This window comes from Aedes aegypti, chromosome 3 (assembly GCF_002204515.2).
Source record: "Aedes aegypti strain LVP_AGWG chromosome 3, AaegL5.0 Primary Assembly, whole genome shotgun sequence".
Lineage (NCBI taxonomy): Eukaryota > Metazoa > Arthropoda > Insecta > Diptera > Culicidae > Aedes > Aedes aegypti.
The window spans coordinates 388,293,789-388,321,330 of record NC_035109.1 but is presented as its reverse complement, the minus strand read 5'-3'; the positions used below and the strand labels follow the sequence as shown (position 1 = coordinate 388,321,330).

The 27,542-nt window shown below is 39.2% G+C and overlaps 1 protein-coding gene across 1 annotated transcript in view; it reads left to right on the top strand.

Moving 5' to 3' along the window:
- Positions 1–27,542, top strand: part of LOC5563693 (5-hydroxytryptamine receptor 1D) — a 259,447-nt gene that overhangs the window by 221,523 nt on the left and 10,382 nt on the right. The window contains exon 5 of the mRNA XM_001647910.3: positions 3,069–3,469. Coding sequence (XP_001647960.3) covers positions 3,069–3,469 — 401 coding nt within the window. The remainder of the gene's footprint in view (positions 1–3,068; positions 3,470–27,542) is intronic.

The following is a 27,542-nucleotide window of genomic DNA, read 5'->3' as shown; positions in this document are numbered from 1 at the left end:
CACTACTGCTTATCGTATTCAATAATTTTTTTATAATAATATTTTTTTTTATAAATGCATCGAAACATATCTCGGGGTCACTAATGAAATTCCTTTATGGATTCCTACGGAAGTAAATTCATATAATTTCCCCGCTAATTACTCTAAAAATTCCCCCAATAATTCCTCTAGACATCTCTCCGGGATGAATAACAATTTTGTGGATTTTGGTTTAAGCATTCCTCCGGCTTTCGTTGTGAAACTCATCATCATTCTTCCATGATTTTTTAAGGGATTCCTTTAGGAACTTGTCCAAGGATTTCTACGAGGATCTCACTAGAAAAATGGTAGGAATTCTCTTTGCTTGAGCTTGAGCTTGATTGGCCACCCGTGGTTGCTACTCCAGTATCGCCAGATTAGCTGCACTTACACAAGGAACCAACCAAATGACTGCTTGAGACTTACAGACACCCTCAGTGTATAAGTGCTGATGATCTTCTATTTTTTTGGCGATATTGGCGCCTGCCACGTCAGAATACAGACCAATGAGGGGAAGGGGAAGGAATTGATGATGCATTAAACTGGCTCCCACGGTAGACCGTATATACCACTGCGTCTACGCCAGTTTTGCGGGAAGGTTGAAGGGGTGGGGTAACTTTTATGGCAGAGAGGCTTGCTGGTTTGGTTAGCAGACTGCCTATGTATCAGGCGTAAGGAAAGGCGTGCTATAATGATGGAAGAATGGAAACGTAGGGAAACGGTTTATTTCTGTCCGTCTCGGGTTCTAGCGAATGCTATGAATTGTGATAGATCAACTGTGATATATTAACAGTGGTAGACAAAGGCAAGTGAAAGATACAACTACAAAGTACGAGGAAAGAGACGGGCCTGGGTATGAACCCATGACCTTCTGCTTATGGAGCAGAAGCGGTAGCCATTAGACCACCAACCCCGTCTATTCCTAAGCGATCCCTTTGCATCGGGAAACCATACAGAGGCGTATAATTGAGTTTCTACATTGATACCTATAGGAGATTCTTTAAAGTTTTATATCTCCTTAACATTATCTAGGAGTTCCTTCAAGAGTTCTTGGAGGAATCTACAGAGAAAATCCCATAGGAATTCTGAAAGAAGTATTTGAAGGAACTTCTAAGCGAATTTTTGAAGGCGATCAATGAGCAGAAATTTTTGGAAGAACCCAGAGAGGACTTCCTTTGAGAAATTTCTAAGGAAATTCTGATGGAGGTCCTGGGGAAATTGCTGGAGGGAGCCCTATCTGGATTTCTTCAAGATTTTTCCCGGGATACCACCAAATATCACTGGGATACCTCAAATTACACAGCGTAGCAAAAACGACATTTTTGCGTGTTTCAATGATCAAATCTCACATAACTTGAGATTATGCTCTAAAGCCATTGGTAACCGAGCATGTAGCTATAGTATACTCGTTTCTAAGCAAATTAATGGACCTAGATGAAAACTAACACCACTGGGAGATAGAGGAGGATCTCCTTCTCATCGTAGCATTATTAAATAACGTGTAAATCCATTTTTTTTTTTGCTTGGTAGCTATAATATACACACTCGGTTATCAATGGATTTTAGGGCGAGATCACAAGTTATGCGAGTATGATTTATCGAACTTTTTTGTGAACGAATCCACAAAGCATGCAAAATAGATGTTAAACATTTATTTCAGATATAATTTGGTTGGAATTGCACGTTGAAATTTAGATTAATTTGATTTTTTCCTAAATGCTTGCAATCTGCATACGAAATTCTTCGTTTCTTCTATAAGGTAAACTAGAATACTTTCCTAAATAACCAAACAAGAATTTTTGAGCATTAAAAGTATTATGAACTTTGTTGATAAGTCTTGTTATACACATAAAGTTTGAACAAGCTGGCAAACTTGCTTGCAAGTTGGCTAAAATAGTCAAATTTTGCATTTTCAACATCCAATATCTCAAAAACTAGACGTGCAATGATGTTTTGAAAACATCAATGGATTCAGCAACCCTTAATTAAGTAAGTAGCGGTATTTTGGTGGTTGAGACAAACATGGGTTCGCAGTGTTATAGATCTCTTCCGATTTTTTCAGGAAGGCTAGAGATTCCTTCAAAGATTACATTAGGTATTTCTCCAGCAGTTGTTTCAGAAATTCTTCTATTCCTCCGTGCAACCTTTAGGAATTCATCCAGTGTTCAAGGGGTTCAAGGAAAAACTTTAGGAGGAATAATTTCAAGAATTTCTTGATGCAATAATTAAGGATTTGCTTGAGTTTCATTACTAGGCGTACCAAGGGATTAAGACATTTGTAGCATTAAATTTGTTTTACCAAATTAGGATGATGGTGTTTTCTAATAACACAGAACATCTTGATATAAGAAATGAATGTAATGTTTGAAATGATACTAATAAAAAAAAAAACATTTGTAGCAATGCAAGTAGATATCCCCTACTTATTTTTGCGACCCGCAGTATGGTTAAGATGAAAGATCTTGAAATACAACTTAAATATTGCACCGATATTATGAAGACACAAATTTTTAGAAGAAAGCAGCAGGGAATAGTTGAATTTTTATTTTTATTTTATGCACTACCAGAGAGCTTGATTCAGTATTCCTTCAGACTAGTTCCTTTCAACTCGCGTGGGGGGGGGGGGGTGGAAGGGTGGTCTGTTTGGTTGGTTGTGATGGCCATCTTTGGATTGCTTATACGCCACACCATAAAAAAACATAGATGGACGTTTTGTCAGATACTAATACATGCTATTTCAATAATAATAATAGTCGAAATTGTAATAACATGTGATAACGCTGACTCGTTAATTCTACTCCGTTAATCATTTTTAAATGATTTAAATGAATCAAATACTAAGCGTATCGCAATGCATCACTACAAATTACGCCCATACCGATTACTGCAAAATTCAAACATCGCTGTAATTTCCATAATGCAATAGATTCCCGCAAAGTAATTATTCTCCATATTAATATTTCGGCGAATGCCAAAATCGAATTTCCCGCAGCTGCCCGGCATTGCTGACCCGATTTTCTGTTCTTGCCGTCTCATTCGTCTCCCCGTAGGGTACTACTTCAACAAATCCGGACTGCTGGCGTGCGAGCCGTTCTACAGTAAATCGTCCTACCGGATACTGTCCAGTTGTGCGCTGTACTTCCCGACGACGATGGTGCTGATGTATTGCTACGGGTCGAGTTTCCACGCCAATAGATACAGACTAACGACGCCAGCCTCCGTTAATGCAGCCGCTGCTGCCTTGTCCTCGATGCAGAAGCAGCACCAGCAGCAGCAGCAGCAGGGAAGCTCTGAAGGCAACGGGGGAGGCCACCCTGGAGGAGATGGAGGCTGTGGAGGAGCTACTACGACTACGACGACCGAAATCGGCACGATCAACAACTCGTCCTGTGCCGGAACACCTACGGCTATCTCCGTTGTAACGCCCTCGTCCTTGTCGTTCTCGGAAAAGGTAGGTGCCGCCGCTTTTTGCCAACAATGAAACAATCCGTGCACTTTCTCCTGTGTTGGTTGATCATCGGAGCCGATATAATTTAATCACATATTGTTAACCTCTCGGAGATTACCTTCCTCTCAATGGTTTCAAATCTATAGGTACTATTGTACTGATTATTTTGCGCTACCATGCAGCGGTGTGATTTTGGACCGAAATCTTGTAATTATTTTTTCATTTCATATCGTTTCTAGTAAATAGACGTGCCAACAATGGTACAGTTAATAGGAGGCAATTTGATCACTATTTTAAAACTTCATGAAACTACCAAAATACTAGAACTAAACATAACATATACATTGCAATTGGATTAAATGGAAAATTGAAGTTAAATTTACAAAAAAGTTACACTTCTTCTCGGTGAGAATCGAACTCACGACTCCCTATTCCTAGATAGGACGCGTTACGCCTACACCACGAGAGGACCCATGGACGCAGGGCCGAATTTCGTTTGGAGATGGAACGCCATTTGCCCGAATTCCATTTGGCCTAATAATGACACTAATGATAATTTATAGATAGCATGTCAGAAACAAGATGTGAAGCTCATGTCTCGTCTAGGATGATATGAGTCATACGTAATGACCCAGATAACTAGAATGAACATATATGACGATTGATTTATTGTAACAAAGTTGATTTGACGGCTGCTACGGATTGATCCGACTTACTTTGTATGATAATGCGGGATGGAACAGAATGTTCAATAACAATGAATATAATCTATCTTATAACTTCTTCTTCTTCTATATACAGTCAGTGACATAAGTTAGTAACCAAATGCTGTTTTTCCATACAAAATGCCCAAGTTTGGGGTGCTGTATCTCAGCTTCTAGTAGTCCGATTTGGATGAAATTTGAATGACGAACTACAAATAACTTGAAATTTTGCCGGTAAGCGAATTATTACATTGCAGTGATTTTACTTAGAGTTTCAGAGGGTTGTTCAGAGACAAAAGTAAGTAATCGAGAGACTTTTAAATTTAATTCGAAAACGGTAAGTCGTGGAAAGTTAGCGTGTTCTGCAAAGTTGTTCAATTTCAGAGGTCACACAAATTTGCAGAACACGTCAGCTTTCCACGACTTACCGTTTTCGAATTAAATTAAAAAGTCTCTCGGTTACTTACTTTTGTCTTTGAACAACCCTCTTAAACTCTATGTAAAATGACTGCAATGTAATAGTTCGCTTACAGGCAAAACTTCAAGTTATTTGTAGTTCGTCATCCGAATTTCAGCCAATTCGGACTACTAGAAGCTGAGATACAGCTCCCCAAACTTGGGCATTTTGTATGGAAAACAGTATTTGAGGGATTCCACGGAGGCATGCAAGTCGATTCTGATCGACCATTTCAAAAATATCTGAAACTTTGCACAGTTTTTCAGTTCCATCTAAATCGTCATTTTCCGATATCAAATCTTCAAGTTGAGTCACGACTAACTTTTCAAAAGGGTGTATGTGAAAATGGTTCAAAAATATTCAAAAGCTGCACAGCAAAAACGGTTCGTTCGATTGTTAGACAACTAAAGAAACAAAGTTAGACAACTAAATAAAGATTCCAAAAAAAATACACACAGTAAAAAAAAATTTTTTTGCAATAAAAAACATCATTTTTGTCACAAAAACTCAAATATCTCAAAACCCTATCGGAATACCAACGTAATTTTTTGAGGGAAAACGGTCCATTATATTAGCTATCTACCATAAAAATTTGGTGATGGTAAGCCAATAAACAAAAAGTTATGACATTTCAAATATTTCACAAATTTGACACTAAGTGAAAAAAAAAATTTTTTTTTCATTGTTAATTTTTTTTAGGACCGCAGTTTGTTGCTGAATTTTTTGTTAAGGGTACAACATGAAGTTAACAAGTTGTTTTCATGATATTTTATTTAATTATTCATAACTATTATAGCATCTATTAGAAAGTTAGACGCGATCCAGTGTTGTGATCTAAAGTCTTGATAGTGTCATATTTTTTATTGTACGTAACTGAAGAAAAATTCTCTCAATAGTGTTGAAACCTTTTGATAAAAGAAACCTATAAGAAATCTAATATTGAAGACAAAAGCTACACAAAAAGTTTTCTATACAGGTATACGACTAGTTTACCTGAAAAAAGTTTACCACGTAGAGAACAAGGCGGGTCTATACCCAGGTGATCTAGTATACGTAAAGCAGGTCGGTTTTCTCGGCGCTGGTTTTCTCCACAAAGTTAAAATCTGATTACACCTGGGTATAGACCCGCCTTGGTAGAGAATAGACTTTGTTAATCATATTTGGGAGAAAGCGAGTAACTTCAACAACATCAAAAACATGATAGGTACATACCATGAACATACTCACAAAAAAGCTAAAAATATACTACCACTATGGCTATAAAAGATTTAATTGTAAAATTTTTCTTCAGTCAAGCAAACGACACCAAACTAGTCAGTAAAAACTTAAAAGTGATTTTGTTTATTAAAATCTAACGAGCAACATGAGTAGTCACTTTCTCAACTGTCGCAGGCCGTTTGCAGAAAAAAAGTGTTCGAAAGAGCTACGAAATCTCACCCAAAAGCACCATAGATAAACTGAAAGCGGCTGGTTATGCTCCAATGTCTACATTGAATACAAATTTACGCATTTGTACGTCCTGCCGTTTAAACGTTGACAAACGGGCAATCTGTACATCATCGGTGGATCAGGTTGCAGGAAGTTCGAAAACAACAACAACTGAGGAATTACTAGATGCACCGACAACAACTGAGGAGTTACCAGAAGTACCAAGTGCAGATAGTCTTGCCACGGTACCATCAGCGACATCTGTTTCAACAAATCAATCAGAAGATGAGTGCATCCAAAGGTCAACATCGAACGCTTCAACGAAGGGATAGCTGGAATAAAAGTGACTCCGATTAAATGGACGAAGATGGGTTACGTCAATTATCCCGAGAAAAAATACCGTGAAATCAACGAAGCTGTACGAAGAAACCTCTTCAAATTAGGACCTGAGGATGTGGAAAATACAGACTACGATGAGGTAATTATGAATATGAAGGAAAGGTTCTCGAATCTAGCCACGACAAGGAAAGAAAAAATATTGATTTTGTCGATGCTGCCAAGCTCGTGGTCTATTCAAGACGCCATTGATGAGTTCAAAACCAATAGAAATACAGCAAAAGAGGCAAAACAATTCAAAAATAACTGTCTTGCAACCAAAAATGCTAGGTCGAGTACTTCATTAACAGATGAGACAAAAGAAAAAATAATTCAATATTTTGAAGACGATGAAGTAAGTAGAGCTATGCCTGGCCAAAAAGATTATGTATCTGTAAAAAAAGATGAAAAGCGTCAAGCAATCCAAAAACGATTAATGATGACTACTTTGAAAGAAGCGTATACACGCTTCAAGGAAATTAACGAAAATATTAAGGTAGGTTTTTCCTCATTTGCAAGCCTTCGTCCAAGGCAATGCAAGCTTCTATCCAATTCAGGAACACATAATGTTTGTGTGTGCACAACACACGAAAATATTAACCTAATCTTACATAGTTTGAAAAGAATCAATTTATCAAAGGATATTAAAATGTTAACTGGTAGTCTTTTGTGTGAAAATACAACATCAAATTGCTATCTACGATCTTGTTCGGATTGTCCAGATTCTTCATCATTGGAAAATACTTTATTCGCTGAGTTTGAAGAAAATTATATTGATCAGTTATCATTTGAGCAATGGGTGACCACGGATAGGTGTGACCTAGAAACTATTGTAAAACCTGTAGATGAGTTTGTGTCATTTTTTTGCTTGAAATTAGAAAGTTTAATTCCTCACGACTTTATTAAAACAGAGCAATCCCGCTTTTTAAAAAATACGAAAAATACATTACAAGATGGTGAATTTTTAGTAATTTGTGATTTTTCTGAAAACTATAGCTTTGTATTGCAAGATGAAGTGCAGTCCCATCACTGGAACGTACAACAAGCTACAATTCATCCATTCGTTATTTATTTCAATGGAAGTACGCAAATTGAACATTTTAGTTTTATTGTAATTTCCGAAGATTTAAGACACGACTCAGTGTCTGTAAATTTGTTCATTGCCAAAATGATTAACTTTTTACGCGTTGATAAGGATAAAGAAATCAGAAAGATATATTTCATGTCTGATGGAGCAGCATCGCAGTACAAAAACCGTAAGAATTTTTCGAGCCTATGTCAATTTAAATCAAAGTACGGAATTGATGCAGAATGGCATTTCTTTGCTACGTCACATGGCAAAGGTCCTTGTGATGCTATTGGAGGAACCATAAAGCGCATGGCCACAAGAGCAAGTTTAGCCAAAGAACGTGAGCATCCAATTAAAACTGCAAAAGAACTATTTGATTGGGCGAATCGCAGAAAAGAAGAAGATTTAACAAAATTATCATTTTGTTTTACTACTACTGAAGAGTACGAATTAACGGCATCAGAGCTCAGCGAGCAATGTAATAACGCGAAAACGATCCAAGGAACCCAAAAATTTCACTGTTTCATTCCATTGTCAGACAATAAAATTAAAGCAAAACTATACTCGAACTGTACTGATAATGATGCAAAAGTGTTCGATATTGTAAAAAAATTGGATAACAATAAATAAATAAATAAGTATTAATAAAATGTTTTCATGATCTCATAACGCATACCCAAATCCAAAACTTTTAAAGTTTATATATAACATTTAGAAACTCATCGATCATACTCTAAAAAAAATATCCTGGTTAAAAAAAAATTTATTTTCGTGTAATCTGTTAATTCATTTTAATTTATACATATATACATATAATATTTATACATATACATAATATTTATACATATAATATACATAATACTAATGAATACATGAAAACGACTTGTTTAATTCACGCAAGGCCCTTAACAATAAAATCAGCAACAAACTGCGGTTCCCGTAATAATTTACACCGAAAAAAAAATTTTTTTCTACTAAATGTGAAAATTGTGACATGTTTGAAATGTCATAACTTTTTTGTTTATTGGTTTACCATCACCAAATTTTTATGGTAGATAGCTAATATAATGGACCGTTTTCCCTCAAAAAATTACGTTGGTATTCCGATAGGGTTTTGAGATATTTGAGTTTTTGTGTCAAAAATTATGTTTTTTAATGCAAAAAAAAAAATTACTGTGTGTTTTTTTTTTGGAATCCCTATTTAGTTGTCTAACTTTGTTTCTTTAGTTGTCTAACAATCGAACGAACCGTTTTTGCTGTGCAGCTTTTTGAATATTTTTGAACCATTTTCACATACACCCTTTTGAAAAGTTAGTCGTGACTCAACTAGAAGATGTGATATCGGAAAATGACGATTTAGATGGAACTGGAAAACTGTGCAAAGTTTCAGCTCAATAGAAAAAAATGAATTAAAAAATTTACCAAATTTTGGTGCTGTTGCTTGGAATCACTCATTTGGTTACTAACTTATGTCACTGACTGTAAATAAAAAAGGAATGGTGTTTGTATGTCACGAAATGGCTTGAGAACGGGCTATCGGATTTTGAAAGTTTTTCCAAAGTTATGTTCCTGAAGTGTTCCGATGTTTGTGTATATAAAAAGAAAATGATGTTTCACGGGAAAGTTGAAAAAACAGGATAAAACGGAACTTCCATTTTGCACGGGCGTTCCATGGCGTTTTTCAACAGCCTACTTGATGGCAAGACGAAATTGATGGGACCACTAGTGAACAATAAAATCAAATTTAAATTAGTATCAGCCCTAAAACTTTGTTGTTCTATGACACGCTTTTATTTTAATTGTCAATTTAAAATGGCGTTGTTTCGAAGTATTTGTCTACTTGTTCCAGATCTACATCTACCCCAACTACACAGTCCGTAGTACAGATTCACTCCAATCTACTGCAACCAGTCGACAATGCTTCAATTTATTCACTACATTGCCACGTAAAACTATTAAAACACATCCATACAATAGGTACGTGTGTGACACACGATGAAACAGAGGAACTCTCGTAAATAACAATACGATTGGGAGTCTGCCCTCTTGAACGACCGGTGGTTGTCGGGTGCATCATCCCCAGAAAAACATGACCTCGTGGCTTGCGGTATTCGCCGCACGATACAGAGAACAATGCCGACGTGTAAATATACATTAGTTTGGACAACGAACGGCGATAATTGCAATGTAATTCTGATTGTCGTTCTAATTATTGTTATAGGTTATGGCGAGTTTTGTACGAGTGCAAACACTTGTATGTCATGTTAACTACCAGCAGCGCCGCCACTAATGGAAAGCACAGCGAATCGTTCGTACTCATTAAAGTGAGATTCTGTTTCGCAATAATAGGATCGATACCGCACGGAAGGCTCCTATTATGGATCCGTTTATGTGTTACGTTCATTACCGGCCAATTGATCGGAATAAACCCGCAAGCAAGGGGCGAGCAATTGTGGCTGCGGCCGAACGATTCACGCACGACGGATTATTACCATATTCATATCGATTTCTGAGGCGGGGCAGCGAACGAAAATACGCCTAGAAGTACGACCGATGATGGAGAGCGCCAATTTGTTACAGATTGTGCTTATTGTGATGAATGTAAGTGGCAGACAAATTTTCGTAGGGTAAGTGACCCAATAATTCATCCTAGTGTTCCCATATTCACGGTACTCATAACTGGAAATTGAAGGGTAAATTGATTTATTTACTATTTTTTATATTTTTGTCATGACAGCAAAAATAAACGAATCAAACGATGTCATTATTGCTAGTTTTCAAATAGGATGAATATGAGGGCATAAGAAAAACTAAGAACATATTGGATACAAATAGCTTGTATTATTCTTACTTATTGTAATCCGGGATGATTTTGATCAGCGGGGTAACATTGATTGGAATGTCTCTCCTAGTAAGAAGCTCGAATCAACATTAATAGATGGAAGAAGGTATCCCTGGGACTATCCTTCATAGCTTATTTAGGAGAAGTTTTTCAAGGGGGTATTCTTCTAGAATGTTGAAGATATCATGATATGGAATGTATAAAGTACAACAAATATTGTTATTTTCATTACCATGTGTTCCACCTAACAGTTGTCAATACAGATTAATTTACAAGTTGCATGATAAATTACATGTTTCACGTCTTGCATTAGCTCGCAATAAAATAATTGTGTTATAAATCGAACTACCATCAGTTACCTACAGTATTAAGTAAGCGCCAAAATCAAAACTTTTTCCAAACGTTTCAAACAGTTTAGTGAAAAGCTCCAAAATATTCAAACAAATTTCACCGGTGGACCATTTTTTTTTGTCCAATTTTGTACTAAAAATGGGCCTGTCAAAATAAAATAGACCAGAAAAATAAACCAAACCACACGCACATGCACCGGTTGTTGTATTCTTTTTTTTCGATCCATTTCGAATGTGATCATCAAATGAAACAACAGTGGATTGATCCAGCAGAATTTAAAAGTTTATTTCAAGAACAAATCCGAAGAAGCACCCGGATAAAGTTCCCGGAAGGAATTCCCGGAGAAATTACGAAGAAATTCAAGGCACAGCTTCGAAGGAATTCTCGGTGAAGCATCAGATACTTTTCCGGATTTTAGAAGGAACTGCTGGAGGAACAACGAAGTAAGTTTTGCAGTAATTCACAGATCAACTCTGAAGGATTTCCCAGAGGAACTCTTGAGTATTTCTCGGATAAAATCTAAAGGAATTCTCAGAGGAACTATTGAAGGAATCCCGGAAAAAATCATTGAGGAACCCCGGAAGAATTCGTGGAGGAACTCCCGAGGAATTTATGGAAGAATCATGAGGAAAATTTGAAGGTATTATCTGAAGATGGAACTCCGAAGGACTTTTCGGAGGAACTCTGAAGGTATTCCTGGAGGACCTCCAAATGAATTGCTGGAAAAACTCTCAAGAAAGCGTTGGAGGAACTGCGGAATATTTTTTAGGGAAACTCCGGAAAAAATCCTACCAAATGGAAATCCTGAAGGCACTCTCCAGAAGTTTTTGAGGGAACTCCGAAAGAATGCCTGAAGGATCCATGTAGGCAATTCAAATGAAATATCGACATAAATTTTAAAGAATTCCTCAAAAAATTCTAGAGGAACTTCGGATGATTCGGTGGGGAACTCCGGAGTGAATATCAGAGGAGGTGAAGAAACTATGGAGAAAATCCAAAGAAATTCTCGGTGGAGCATCAAATGACCTACCGAAAAATTGCTGGATCAAATCCAGAGGAATTCCAAAAGAATTTATGGAAGAACTTTGAAGCAATTCCCGGTCAACCTCCGAGGAAACTTCCTAGGAATTGCTGGATGAAATCCAGAGAAATTGCTGGAGGAACTCCAAAAGAATTTCTGGAAGAAAAAAAAATCCGAAGAGATTCCAAGAGGAAATCCCCGGAGATGCTTCTGGTGGAAATCTGCGGAGTGATTTCTGGAGGAAAGCCCCAGAGGAATTGCTATTGGAAATTCCCTGAGGAATTCCTAGAGCAAATCCCCGGATAAATTCTTGAAGACTAACCAAAGGAGTTTCTGGAGGAATTAATCGACCAAATCCCTGGAAGAATTTGTGAAGAAAATCACCGGAGGAATTTCTGGAGAAAATCCTCGGAATGATTCCTGGAGGAAAACCCCGGAATAATTTCTGAACGAAATCCCGAGAAGAATTTCCGGAAGAGTCCTTGAAATTCCCAGAGAAATAATCCGGATTTATTCTCTGAAAAAAAATTCTCGGATGAATTTTTGATTAAATCTCCGGAAGATTTTTTGAACGAAATGCCCAGATGAATTCACGGACGTAATCTCCGCAGGAATTTCTTTTGGAAATCCCCGGGAGGAGTTCGTGAAAGATTCTTGGAAAAAATCTCCGGAAGAGTTTTAGGAACAAATCCCTGAAAGAATTTTTGAAGGTGATAACCGGAAGAATTATGGGAAATTCCCTGAAGAATTCTTGGATACCTTGGATCTTTGGACTCCTCCCCGGAGGAGTTTTTGAGTCCGCGGAGAAATTCTTGGAAAAAAAATCTCCAGAGAAATTTCTGGAGAGAATCTCCGGAGGAACTCTTAGAGCAAATTCCCAGGAAGAATTCCTGGAGTAAATCCCTGGGAGAATTCATGAAGGTAATTGCCGGATAAATTCTCTGAAAATATCGCTGAAGGAATTTCTGGATAAAATGCCTAGAGGAATTTCATAATTAAACCCCCGGAGGAAACCTCTAAAGAAATTTCTGGACGAAATCTCCGGAGGAATTCTTTGAGGAATATTCTTTGGTGGATATTCTGAAAAGATTTTCTGGAGGAAATCCCCTAAGCAATATCTGGATGAAATCCACGGAGCCTGTAGAATTTCCGAGAGAGATTCCTGGACGAAATCCTCCAAGCGATTCCTGCACCAAATCTCATCAGGAATTCTTGAAGGAAATCCCCGGACGAATCCCTGGAGGAAATCCTCCTAGACACGTCGGAGAAACTTTGGTGGAATTCCTGGAAGAGCTCCTGGAAATTTATGTAGAAAAACTTCGTTGAGGAATCTTCAGATATATTCCCAAAGAAATTCGTGGTAAAATCCTCGGTCAAATTCCTGCAATAATTCCTAAAGGATTCCGGAGAAATAGCCTGATGATAGTCACCTTTCTTGAATCACCATTAACTTTTACACCTTCACTTCCTAGACTAGCAAGCTCAGGGAGAAAAATACAAACTGGTAAACAAACGTATGTCAAACTAGATTTGGAACAACTAAAATCTTGGTCCACATTCGACCAAAAATGAACCAGGCAATAAGCCTGTTCCAAAAAAAAATAGACCAGAAAACTGGTATAAAATTAAAATGGAATATCATTTGCAAAATCGGTGCAAGCTCCAATTTTAAACATAGTCTAAACTAGTGATTTGGACCACCGGTGAAGTTGCCCTTTATCATATTATTGAAATGATTGACATACTGATGGGAATGGGTTCCATTTGCTCCACAAATGACAAGACAAGCTTCAAAACTTGACCAATTTGTATGAAAAAAAAAAAAAGATCCGTAAACTACTCCGTCCAGCGCTGTACACTAGTGTCTACAGATTTGCCTCTACCAGAGATAGTAACGTAAAGTGTCCTTAATCATTATGAAATTGTGTGATTGGTATAAATCTCTATCAATAGGAAGAACTGGAATTAGAGCACATCACGGTATATTTTTTAATATATGCTTTTGAAAAGTGATTTGAGTTATAGCAAGAATTCAAATAGAAATTAAGGTACACCGAGCCAAGTCGAAACTAATGGGACAAAATGGATTGCAAAGTTTTTTAACATTTGCAAAGTAAAAACATGAAAATTGCGTTACGTTTTATTTGACCATCGAGATAGGGAGAGACCGAGACATAGAACAAATGTTTAATGAATACTAGATTAAAAATCACTCCGCAAACTGTTTTGAGTTCCTAATATCTAGTCTAGTAGCCTTTGATAACGGAAGTATCGACATACGGAGAGAAGGTCGGGAATGAAAATCACATCGAAATAGGGAGATATCGAGATAAGGAAGATATCGAGATATGAAAAGTGAAAATGTATGCAGAATAAGGGAACCGAAAAAATCATCGACATGTCTCTCCCCATCTCCCCCTCTCGAGAACATCGAAATGTGGAAAGTTGACTGTAGTAAGAAACTTTAGATTTTTGTTTTCGAACTGAATGACAAAAATAATATTATAATAAGGGGGTTTGAAACATATTATGTAATATCAAACCAAATTTGAACTTTTTTCCTATACTTTGAACAAAATGTTTCTTATAAGCGGTTTTTTCACCACCGCTTAGGCATTAAACCTTGTTTGACCATATGGGTAAACGTGGTTTACGGCTTAAGCGAAGGTGAAGAAATTGGCCCTTAATCAAAATGATAAATGCTACAGACGAGGCTACAAGTGATTGATTCATTGCAAAAGAATCTAGACAAACCAGCAAAGTTATTTGCTCATGTCTGGCCATCTATTTTTTGGGAAAAAAATAAACATCAAACGTTACTCAATCACAGAAACCGTACAGCACTTGTCTGCAAGTGGCAAAACGAACCCTTGGTTGGCGAGAAGCAGAAAGCAAACCGAATAATAACTGGTAAAAAATTACCTACCCTGTAGGAATAATGTTTCATGAAATTATTCACAATCGCAAATCACTCACCGGACATCCCCCACGCCACGGCTTTTCACTATTCAAGTGGGTTGTGGTGATAGGACTGTTGCTGTTGTCAAAAGCTCGAACACCATGAGCAGACGCGTTTTTTTTCTGTTTCGTGACAGCATGAAATCAGAGTGTGGTTATGCAGAATTGTCATAATATATGGATGTCCTAACTACGATAGGCAGCACTTTGTCGGACAATTTGAATGGCATATAAATGTTCTGTTATTGAATGGTTTGATTAATTTGGATTGAATAACTAAAACACGAATAAAGTGCATTTGAATAGGGCCACAAATTTCAACTGAAATGCATCGGATTCGCAAAGAGCGGCAATTTCCCATCGTAATAGGCTGTTTTTCTTCACGACAATCTGTCATGAAACGATGCACTGAAGTATGCACTTCGGAAATATTCATTACGCAACTGAAGCCAATGCTGTAATGATTCATTACGCAACACTTTTTCACTACGCAACTGTTTTGAGTTGCGTAATAAATCATCACACAACAATTTTTCAGAAATTGTTAAATGATAGTGAATGCATTTCGATATAATTTCTGATAGCCTCAAGTTCTACGAAATTGCAAAAAATGTTATACGTAACTCGTTGAAGAACTCAATTTTTACAGCACTCGTCGTAATTATCCTACTTGGCAAGCCTCGTTTAATAAACTTACTACTCGTGCTGTAAAAATCTTGTTCCATAAACTACTATTATTTGATAGAATGAATCATTGTTTAGACAGTGGGGCTCGTGGCCGTGCGGTTAGTGTCGTCACTAAAACGAGTCATGGGGTGTAGGTTCGATTCCCGCTTCAGCCATTGAAACATTTCGTCAGGAATGTTTCTCGGCTGTTGCACTGGAGCATGCTTGTCCGTTGCCTAAAGTTAAGTTACAGTCTGTGCAGCTAGCTAAATTGCAAATCACGGTGTCCTTTTTTTACGTAGTTTACTTTGGCATGGTGTTTTTATCGGTCAAATAGAATAAAACACAATAATGAAGCGATAATTTAAAGATCTGAGCTGAAAAAGGCTTTCGAAAATTAGAATTCGATTTGTCCATCTAACCCAATTGCAAAGTATACACGCTAAACTTGCCACGCTCAGAAATGAGTGCCGAGTACACAAAATCAGCCTCTCTTCATGCAGCACAGATTCTGTGCAAAGGGGGCTGTACACAGTTTTGAGCAAACGGTGGTAAACAAACCGAATGAGTGAAATGCGCACAGAGGAGGAACGCTTGGAATGCGGAATTCGCTTCCATTTTTGTTTTGCTTCTGAAAACATTAAAAAAACATTCAAATTTTCAAGTTTTCAGAGATTTTTTCATTCGAATAGCCGAAGCGGAAGCAAATGGGGAAAAAACTTCCACATTTGCGACCATCTTCCGGCTTTTCGCCTGAAAAATCACAGAAAACTCCCCATCTTACCAACGGCTAACTGTTTGCTGCCGCGCGGGAGAGATTGACAGTTCCATTTCCATCGATCCCCGCACAGCCGAAGGCCAACACATCGGCTACACACAGCATGAGTGCGACTTACACAGAATTTTCACTCAGTCAGAGAGTCCTGCATTGGTTGCCTCATTCTGTGTAGTTTTTACACATGGGCTGCGTTGAGCAGGCTTAGCGTGTGGAGAACTTTTTCAAGTATTCATCGCCATGAGGAGCAGTTGCTTTTATGCACCACATTAACCAATGCTTTCGTCAAGTTAATGAGGTAGCATGGTTACCGTGCACGCATCGCGGTTGTTTTTTGTTCTAGGTTCGAATCCTGTAGCCGGCATCAATTTTAGTTTATTCGCATAGTGGTAATTCTCGGGAGAAAGGTGAGCAAAAATATAATGGAGTGAAAAATAAATTATCCCCAGAGTGGAATTAAAAAAAAATATGTAGATTTGGCATCAGTGATACAAAAACTCAGAACCCTGACAGCGGGAAACTTTTTTTTTGTCTCAAGCTCCAAAATACCGCTAATTACCTAAGGTGAAAAATCTCTGAATACGAAGATTGCCGTCATAATGGCTGACTTGTAACCCTACTCACGTTTCCAAAGGCACGAAACTGGAGAAATAGTAGGCAACGTTCCCAATCTTTTTATTTTAAGCTCTCTGGTAGTGCACAAAGCCAAAATAAAAAGTTCACTGTCGTTGGATGCTTCCTTCGTGGGATGATGTTTTAGTGCAAGGATCGTCATAATCAAGAAAGCATTCTTGCTGTTTAAGGTTGCTTAATGTACTTAACTATTTGCTTTTTACATTGCTTGTATATTTGCTATTCGCAAAAACGCCCTAAGCACCAGACTCATTATTTCAAACCTTTTCGGTCGAATAGAAATTTCTCTTTGGTTAGAGTGAATGCATCTTAATCATTGCCATTAGTTTGCGTTTTAGAATCATTGGCTGTTATCCTGTATGTCATGAACACTTCATGAACGCGATAGGAATAACTGTCCAACATGGGGAAAAGCTGTACAAGGTGTGACATAATAAATTTAACATTAATGGCGCGGTAAATGGCTGGGCATGGCGTACCATTGGTACCTCGCGTACCTGCAGGAATAAAATAGACCCCTTTGTGCGGTCCTTAGCCTCTTGCCCAGCAACTCCTATCCCTACCTCCTCGTGGTACTGGCCGGGGTACGAGTAACCTTGGGGAAGATCGGGTAACCAACCCCCGGTGGGAACTTTGGTCGTATGCTGACAGGGAAGGGGGGGTTTGCTTTTGCAAACCTGGAGCGTCTGTACTCCACGTTAGGAGCGGCTCACAACAGCGTCTGTTCCCCATGTCAGGGGCGGCTGATCATCGTCCGAGTGCCAGAGAAGGACTCTAAGCTAAACTGCGCACTATGGCCCTCCGAACATTTAGGGGGAATGGTCCTCCGGAAATCTAGGGGGTTGGTGTCTGGCCCTGCGAGCCAGCCGTAAAAACACATCAGCACAGGAACGTCAACGAGAGAATACGGACCGGAACAATCGGCAAAGACCACAGCGACGAAAATGGACTAGCGATTGGAAACTCGGTACGTGGAACTGCAAATCTCTCAACTTCATTGGAAGTACTCGCATACTCTCCGATGTACTGAAGACCCGCGGTTTCGACATCGTAGCGCTGCAGGAGGTGTGCTGGACAGGAGCATTGGTGCGAACGTTTAGAGGTAATCATACCATCTACCAGAGCTGCGGCAACACACGCGAGCTGGGAACAGCTTTTATAGTGATGGGTGATATGCAAAGGCGCGTGATCGGGTGGTGGCCGATCAATGAACGAATGTGCAAGTTAAGAATCAAAGGCCGATTCTTTAACTTCAGCATAATCAACGTGCATAGCCCACACTCCGGAAGCACTGATGATGACAAGGACGCATTTTACGCGCAGCTCGAACGCGAGTACGACCGCTTCCCAAGCCACGACGTCAAGATCATCATAGGAGATTTGAATGCTCAGGTTGGCCAGGAGGAGGAGTTCAGACCGACGATTGGAAAGTTCAGCGCCCACCGGCTGACGAACGAGAACGGCCTACGACTGATAGATTTTGCCGCCTCCAAGAACATGGCCATTCGTAGCACCTATTTCCAGCACAGCCTCCCGTATCGGTACACCTGGAGATCACCCCAGCAGACAGAATCGCAAATCGACCACGTTTTGATCGATGGACGGCACTTCTCCGACATAACCGACGTCAGAACCTATCGTGGCGCCAACATTGACTCCGACCACTACCTGGTGATGGTGAAACTGCGCCCAAAACTATCCGTCATCAACAATGTACGGTACCGACGCCCGCCCCGGTACAATCTCGTGCGGCTGAAACAACCGGATGTCGCCAATGCGTACGCGCAGCATCTTGAGGCAGCGTTGCCGGATGAGGGCGAGCTCGATAGGGCCCCTCTTGAGGACTGCTGGAGGACAGTCAAAGCAGCCATTAACGACGCTGCCGAAAGCGTTGTCGGATATGTGGAACGGAGCTCAAGAAACGATTGGTTCGACGAGGAGTACCAAGAGGTTTTAGAGGAGAAGAATGCAGCGCGGGCTGCAATGCTGCAGCATGGTACGCGGCAAAACGTGGAACGATACAGACTGAAGCGGAAACAGCAAACCCGCCTATTCCGGGACAAAAAGCGCCGCCTGGAAGAGGTGGAATGCCAAGAGATGGAATTGCTGTACCGTTCTCAAGAAACGCAGAAGTTCTATCAGAAGCTCAACACATCCCGCAAAGGCTTCGTGCCGCGAGCTGAGATGTGCCGGGATAAGGATGGGAGCATCTTGACGGACGGACGCGAGGTGATCGAAAGGTGGAAGCAGCACTACGATGAACACCTGAATGGCGCAGAGAACACAGGCACAGAAGGTCAGGACAGCGAAGGCGATGGCTACGTCAGCACAGCGGATAGCGGAAATCAACCAGCTCCCACGATGGGGGAAGTTAAGGATGCCATTCAACAGCTCAAGAACAACAAAGCCGCTGGCAAGGATGGTATCGGAGCCGAACTCATCAAGATGGGCCCGGACAGGTTGGCCGCTTGTCTGCATCGGCTGATAGTCAGAATCTGGGAAACGGAACAGCTACCGGAGGAGTGGAAGCAAGGCGTTATATGCCCTATCTACAAAAAGGGCGACAAACTGGAGTGTGAAAATTATCGTGCAATCACCATCCTAAACGCCGCCTATAAAGTGCTATCCCAGATTCTCTTCCGTCGTCTATCACCTATAGCAAACGAGTTCGTGGGAAGTTATCAAGCAGGTTTCATCGACGGCCGCTCGACAACGGACCAGATCTTTTCCGTGCGGCAAATCCTCCAGAAATGCCGTGAGTACCAGGTCCCTACGCACCATTTGTTCATCGATTTCAAGGCGGCATACGATAGTATCGACCGCATAGAGCTATGGAAAATCATGGACGAGAACAGCTTTCCCGGGAAGCTCACAAGATTGATCAGAGCAACGATGGACGGTGTGCAAAACTGCGTGAAGATCTCGGGCGAACACTCCAGTTCGTTCGAGTCTCGGCGGGGACTACGACAGGGCGATGGACTTTCGTGCCTGTTGTTCAATATTGCGCTTGAAGGTGTCATGCGGAGAGCCGGACTTAACAGTCGAGGCACGATTTTCACGAGATCCGGACAATTTGTTTGCTTCGCGGACGACATGGATATTATTGGGAGAAAATTTGAAACGGTGGCAGATTTGTTCACCCGCCTGAAACGCGAAGCAACAAGAGTCGGGCTAATGGTGAATGCGTCGAAAACAAAGTACATGCTGGTTGGCGGAACTGAGCGCGACAGGACCCGCCTAGGACGCAGTGTTACGATAGACGGGGATACCTTCGAGGTGGTGGACGAGTTCGTCTACCTCGGATCCTTGTTGACGGCTGACAACAATGTTAGTCGGGAAATACGAAGGCGCATCATCAGCGGAAGTCGTGCCTACTATGGGCTCCACAAGAAACTGCGGTCAAGAAAGATTCACCCCCGCACCAAATGCACGATGTACAAAACGCTCATAAGACCGGTAGTCCTCTATGGGCATGAGGCGTGGACTATGCTCGAGGAGGACTTGCAAGCTCTTGGGGTTTTCGAACGCCGAGTGCTAAGGACGATCTTCGGCGGCGTGCAGGAGAACGGCGTGTGGCGCCGAAGGATGAACCACGAGCTCGCTCAACTCTACGGCGAACCCAATATCGTGAAGGTAGCTAAAGCTGGAAGGATACGCTGGGCAGGGCATGTTGCAAGAATGCCGGACAACAACCCTGTAAAGATGGTGTTCGCCACGAATCCGGTCGGAACAAGAAGGCGTGGGGCGCAGCGAGCTAGGTGGATTGATCAGGTACACCAGGACCTGGAGAGCGTGGGTCACAGCCCAAGTAACAATTTAGATTCTAACTGGCTTTATTTATTTTTATGATAGTTTTATCGTTGATTTGCATATTATTCTAGGTTTTATAGTGATTTTCACCCAGTAGAAATGATCTTGAACCGTTTTTGGTTTTAAATACTTCTTCAAGAACACTTCGGATGCATCACATAAAACTTCATTTTCAAAAAGAACATGTGACCTTGGCAACAGTTTTATGAAACTCTCGTACTTATCTGTAAGAACGCGATCGAGCGAGAGTAAGAACTCTTGGCCGAGAACATCATAAATTTCTCCCCCATCAATCAACGCACTAATATGTACATTATTGATTGTTGTATTATGAATCCTTGCGTGGATTTTCGATCTGTTCTTCACGGAAGTCGTTGTTGAACTCACGGCGCACAACTTACTAATAACGCAAATAACCAGTTCCAGTGGTGTTCCTCCCCTTGGCCATGATATAGGAGCGGAACTGGACCACTGGACACCTCCTGGCAAGGTGGACTTCTGAATGTTGTTAAATGTTTGCTTTCCCTGCTCAACATCTGAGCCTTATTAAGAAGTTATCCACAGCTGGTAATACTTACCTTTAGTCGTTTTGTAGCTTTAAATTTCATGCCGTAACAAAATCTAGCATGAACGTTTTTCTCCAAAAACTTAAAGTGTAAATAAACAAACGTCAAAATGTGCTCCTCTTGAATAAAACGATCGAATCTTATCACGTTCTTCAAGAAGATTAGTTTGTCTTCATCAAGATCGCCTTAAGCCTAAGAACTCTCAAGTGATATTTGTTACGCCTGCCCGAGTTCAGCAAAATTTATCATGGTTCTATGATGGTGTTGAGTAAAACTACCGCCATGATTGTAATTATCTATGCTTTGGCAAGGGAGCCATGATGGGAGAATCCATGTATGCTGGATTGTTCAACATTTTCGGGCACCAAATTGATGAAATTGTTTTTCTGAAAATGCAATATTGTCGAGGCGCATAGTGCATTTCGGGTGTTTCATGCATGATATTCACGATGTAATAAGCGTGACAACCGAAACATAGGTAGGTATCGAAAAAAAAGCGGAAAGTTATCATCATAAATGTTTTATTTTGGATTGTGATTCTTATTGATTGATAATTTTATTAAGAAGTATTCATAAATTCGTTAGCCAAACCAACATGATAAACATATTGTGAGTTTAACTTGTCTTGTGAACTACTTGTGGAAGGTTTATTGATGTGTTGAGGATTGTCATAAGTGATGATTACAAGTTTTAAGAGATACTTGACAGTTGGTCTCCAACACCGTCTCTAGTGTGGGCCACTTTAGACTTATGAGAGGTTTATCATTGGGTTAGCGTAGGTTTGTAGAATTACTGGTTTTATTTCTAGTTTTATAGAATTGGTGTAAGAGAATACTTCAAGAATAGCATAAAATTAACTTTGCTACTTGGGAGTCGAGGATGGAGAGAAGCGGCCATGAACCGAGGGAATTGGCGAAATATTGTTGGCGAGGCTTTATCAAGATAATTGATGTAAAGCCAAATAAGTAAGTAAGTCTTTTATGTGAATAGCAAATATACTAGCAATGTGTAAAGCAATTTCGACAAAATTTGAACCTGTTTATAGATTAGCATGCTTCCAGATCACATTAAAAATATATTAAATATCATACAAGACAAAAATTAAAAATAGTGTCCTAGCTCATTGTAAGTGAATAGCGATGAAAACGCCTGCCCGAACAGGACTGATCTAAAAAATAGCCTGTACGGAATTCCCCTTGTTCCTTTATTGAAACTTTCTTGAATAAATCAAACAAACAAACAGCCAATAAATGGCGTAGTCATAGGCAATAAATAGTATATAAACTGAAAAAATACAAGCCAAACTTATACAGTGGTTTTAAACAAATTTCTTTGTTCAAATTTTTCAGTTTTTCAAAAAATAGTAGGCTTTGGAAAGTTGACATCTTTAGTGATTGTTTCCAACTTAAAATAATGATCGTCTTTACCGAAGAAATCATATGCCTAAATTTCCATTTGACATAATAAATTATTATTATTATCAGCATAAAATAACGATCATATTTGCCGAAAAAACAATACACCTAAACTGCCAAACCAAACGCCTATCCTTCCATTCCAAAAAACTACAGGTTTCGCGTTTTTTCGATTCTGTCCAGTGTGATGCTGGTAGAATGAATGATAGTGATTCTTTCCCAGATAACTGAACCAAAATCACCTATTACGTTATGCGAGGCTTTGCAAAGTTTACATATAAGATGTCGTTAAAAGGCCATATACGTACAAAATTAGAGGCGATATGCGTGCATATTTTATTTATGAAAATGGAACACAATGCGAGTGCATAGATTTTATTGCGAACTAATCTGTTACAGTATACAACTTAATTTATGATAACGAACCAGCTGCATCCGATTGATTCGATTTACATTGTACTCGTATACGGGACGGAATTAAAAGTACGAATGAACTAAAAAAGTAACGTGTCTTATGTGAGAAAGTTCGTCAATCAAACGATTTCATCCACCAGGTAGTGCAGGTGTTTAGGGACGTTCCGATACTTCCGATATATCGGAATATCGATGTTTTGCTTTCGATATTCGATATTTTGGTATCGATATTTACTATTCAATATATCGGTGATATCGATATTTCCTTCCGATATATCGATAACCTATATATGGAAAACAATTGTAGAGTCTTAGCATTAACACTAGCATAAGCATTAAACATTCGTAGCTGGTACATCCCTAGACCGCTGTTTCAGAGTTTTTTAGCAGTCGGGAATTGTGTTGGCCATGTTCTTGTCAAAGCTGAGGGATAAGAAAAGATAATTGGCTGGATACATATTTACACCCACCAGAAAACTCGCCTGATTGTTACGCAAAATCTGGTTACATTAAATTTTCTAACGATCTGATATTCTCTGATTGGCTGTACGAGGGATTCAGAGACCTCTACATGCTCTTAGTGAAAAATAATTGTAGGGTGATACTCGGCTTCTATTTCCAGGGATCTCAGCAAATTTGTTTGTCGACTACTCGGCTGTGCGAATCTTGGTTAAAATTAGCCGAGAATCTGCATTCCAAATTAAGTGTGTGTATTTAAAATGCAGTTCGAGTTGTCACGTTAACAGAAGATGTTATGTTAATGTCGGTCAAAACAGCAACAATCTTGAGTATTCCAAGATCTTGTTTGTCGAATTTTAGGATAAAGGAATTTTGCTTCATTGAAATATATCATATGATATTCCGATATATCGATATTTTGAATCAATATATCGGTGGTATCGATACTTTGATTCGATAATCATATCGAATCAAATATCGATACTTCGCAATATCGAAACGTCCCTACGGTGTAATGCAACTTTTATAATTAAACATCTTTTTACGTACATTGTGATGTGACTTTTGGGAACTTGATTGGGAAACCCTTTCAATAACATGAGTCATGCAAAAAATCTTTTTTCATTGTTCATACGCACGGTTTATACGCAAGTTTGAGATTTGTTTTTAGGTTGAGTTTATGCAGAAACTCAAGAAACGCACCATATGTACAAAAAACTATTTGCGGATTACGCAAAACGGGTTGGGGGAAGAAGACACAACTAACCGGCACCCAAAATTTTCACATTCAAAGTTGTTATTTTAGGCCGGACAAATGGCCATTCATCTTATTCTTCGCTTGCCTCTTGAGTAATAAACATTCACAGCGCAACTTTCGTGACGCACTTTTTTTCTCAGGAAGTCTGTGGCAAGTCATAGCAAAGCAAAAAAAAAAACTATTGAAAAGTATCCATAAATTACGTCCCACATTCTGAAGAAAGGCAATTTATGAAAACATGGCAATTTTCACAAATCGTTTACGATGAATAATGGACCATAATGGAGATGAAACGTTCAAATTGTTCATGACGTATTAAGTAATTGACCCCAAAAAGAAGTGGTACAATACAACGAAACCACAAGACAAACCAAGTATTGTTCCCGCTCACAACAGGAAATTATTCAGCATTCATTTCCAAGCCTGATAGTGGGAAGGGCTTGAAATCCTCGTCGAGATTGCAGAAGTGCTTGGTGTTTGGTGACAAAAAAGGGACAAAAAGAGGATTATTTTTTCACACTTTTAGCTCCGCATACCTATTGTCATTTTGGGAAGTGGGTCGAGGATGGGTGACTCAGTGGGTGAATGCGTAAGCGTTGAAGGCGGTTTTCCGGGAATTTAGCAGAGTACAATTTCAGCCATCAAAAGTCGATTATTCGTAGAATCGTCAGTGGGCTACGAAGCAGACCAGACAGTGATAAAAAGTGAAATCGTTCGAAAACCTGCTTTCATTCAAGCGGAAAGTCATATAGCATAGTGCGATCCAAGTGAAGTTAAATTTTCCATGTTAACATAACGAACGATACCCGAGCAGAAGAAAATTGCTGCAGAACTAAGGTACCGATACCAGATAATTTCAAATGCTTATTCCCTGAATGAAGTTTTAAAGATAGTATAAGAGGTAAAATACCTCAAATGTTATCTCATGAATATCCTACACACACAAAATTGATAATTGAGTCAGGTGTTCCAATACCTGAAAAATGCATGATGAAACTTCATACTGTTGTGAAATTTTTCAATAGTAGTGCAATATCTCAAGCAATCTTAAATAGCTGACCAATACACCAGTGAAGTTTTACGATTATAATGGAATAGCTTAGTTTGGTATTCTGCAGCAATCCTCTTCTGCTCGGGTACAAGTATATTTTGTGCAGGATCGTAGCAGCAATGGTGCCATAAAGATTTGACTACGACATCCTCTCCAGACCACCGACTGCGAAACAGAAAGTAGGTACCATCGAATATATGTTATTCAAAATCTAGTGCTTTGAAATTCGATGGCAAACCATAAAAAGTGGTCATTTGCAGAAGGAAATGGATGCCCCGGGAAGGAGCAAAATTGAACGAACCTCTCCTGCCTAACTGCTGGGCACCGTTCCAGAATGGCATAACGTAGTAAAGCATGAAAACGATGATTTCTTACATGAATAAATTTACAATTTTCCATATTTCCTATTACCCCGGTACCTGTCGGTTCCATTTAAGTGCTCCAGGTGCGAACGGAATGTACGTTATTCATCGACTGCTATTGCTTGTTGTCCGGAATGTGGGCTTTTCTTGTAAAGCTCCCCCGCCGCAAACCACTCTCCGCAAGAAGTCGATGACTATGAAAACGTGAACAGCATTCCTTCGGAACGGAAGTGTATTGTAGCCATCGCGGGATGATAACCCACAACCAGCTGGACCAATTTTCAAAGACATTGCCTTGTATGAAATACGAATTGGCTCTATGGAATGCTGTAAAAACGATTACTTTTGAATAATATTATTCCGCTTCGTAACACAGGCAATGATTTCTGCATGTCATTAGTAAAGTACATAAGTAAATCTTTAAGGCGAGATGCATAGAGTTTGCTACAGTTTTTCTCAACAGTAGCAATAGTGATTTGATGAATCATTGTGAGCTGGATTATTTATTTTATGAACTTCAATGTAAGGACTGTTCATTTTACAAAGTGGACACCTTATGCAGTGCCGTAGCGTGCTATTGGCCAGGTTGGCACCCGCCAAGGGCGCCAGCCTTTAGGGGGCGCCAAAATGTGTGACTATGTATAATTTTGGAAGAGACATTTACAATACTTTGTATAATTTTAGAAGAGACATATTTAGTAAGGGCGTTTTTCAAAGAGACAGGTAAAAAAAAACCCTGAACATAACAATGCAAATTGTGGGACCCTAGATAGTCATAGCTAAAAACGCGCAGCTATTATGAGGGCTGTTAGTTGTAAACCTCGGTTCTTCTGGGCAAAGAGTATACTCGTGCTTGCCACCCGATATCAAATTCAAATACAAAAATGATCAATTGGCAAGTAGAGCTTTCATTAAAAACTGTGGAAGTGCTCATAAGATTACCACTTAGTTTAGTTTTATTGAACATGACGTAAAGTTTTTTTTTGCATGTAGAAATATAACTCTCTGCTAAAATATTCCAGTGCAGACCTTTTCTAAATCGATTGTTTTACCTCTATTTGTTGCTCATTCCAATAAATTATTACTCTCACACAGAACGAGTCACACCCACCATTTATTTGGCTCTGCAGGCAGGCTCTGTCCCAGTTAAGACGTAGCATCAGAAAAAATATGGTGAAAAATGAGAATTTGAAAAAATGTTGCTCACATGAAATATTGAATCAAAACTTTAAACGCACAAATCATTCAAAAGAAGTCACGAACAACAGTGAAATTCTAATGTAAGTATTTTGTGCACAAGTAGAGAGCTTAAAATAAAAAAGTTTGGTCAGTTAATCTACTATATCTTCAGTTAAGTACCTTTCAACGGTAATTGGGGTAGATTTCGACCATAATTGGATTCCGAGCTGATTCAGATTGAAGCAGTAGAATTCCACATAATATTAACCCATATTCTCACACGAACCAGAGCATGATGTCCATTACAAAATCTTGGTTTAAATTTCCACATAGTTATATGTGGGATTTTGACAGAATAGCATGCGAGTTTTTGACAACATTTTAAGTCGGATACCTTGTCAGTTTTGGAGGTTGTCCTCACATGACCCCCTGAGTCGAATGGCATTTTATTCAAGAATCAAATCGAATATTCAGCACAATTCTAACAACATTCCGAACCAGGTTATTAGAGATTTTTTTGACATTGAAATGAGAACAGAAATTAAAAGCCATAATACTATTTTCTCGTAATATGAGCAATATTTTCATCATTTCAAAAGAATGTCTTCACCCACTGATATAAGTTTGTTTAAAGTTTAAAAACCAAAAAGAAATTTCAATAAAGCATTTATTGAATAATCATAAAATTTACCAATTATTTCCAAGTTGTAATTTTTATAGAGATGGATAGTTAACCAAAAATGGGCTTTTAAGGGGATATCTTACCAAAAATGGGCTTTTATCA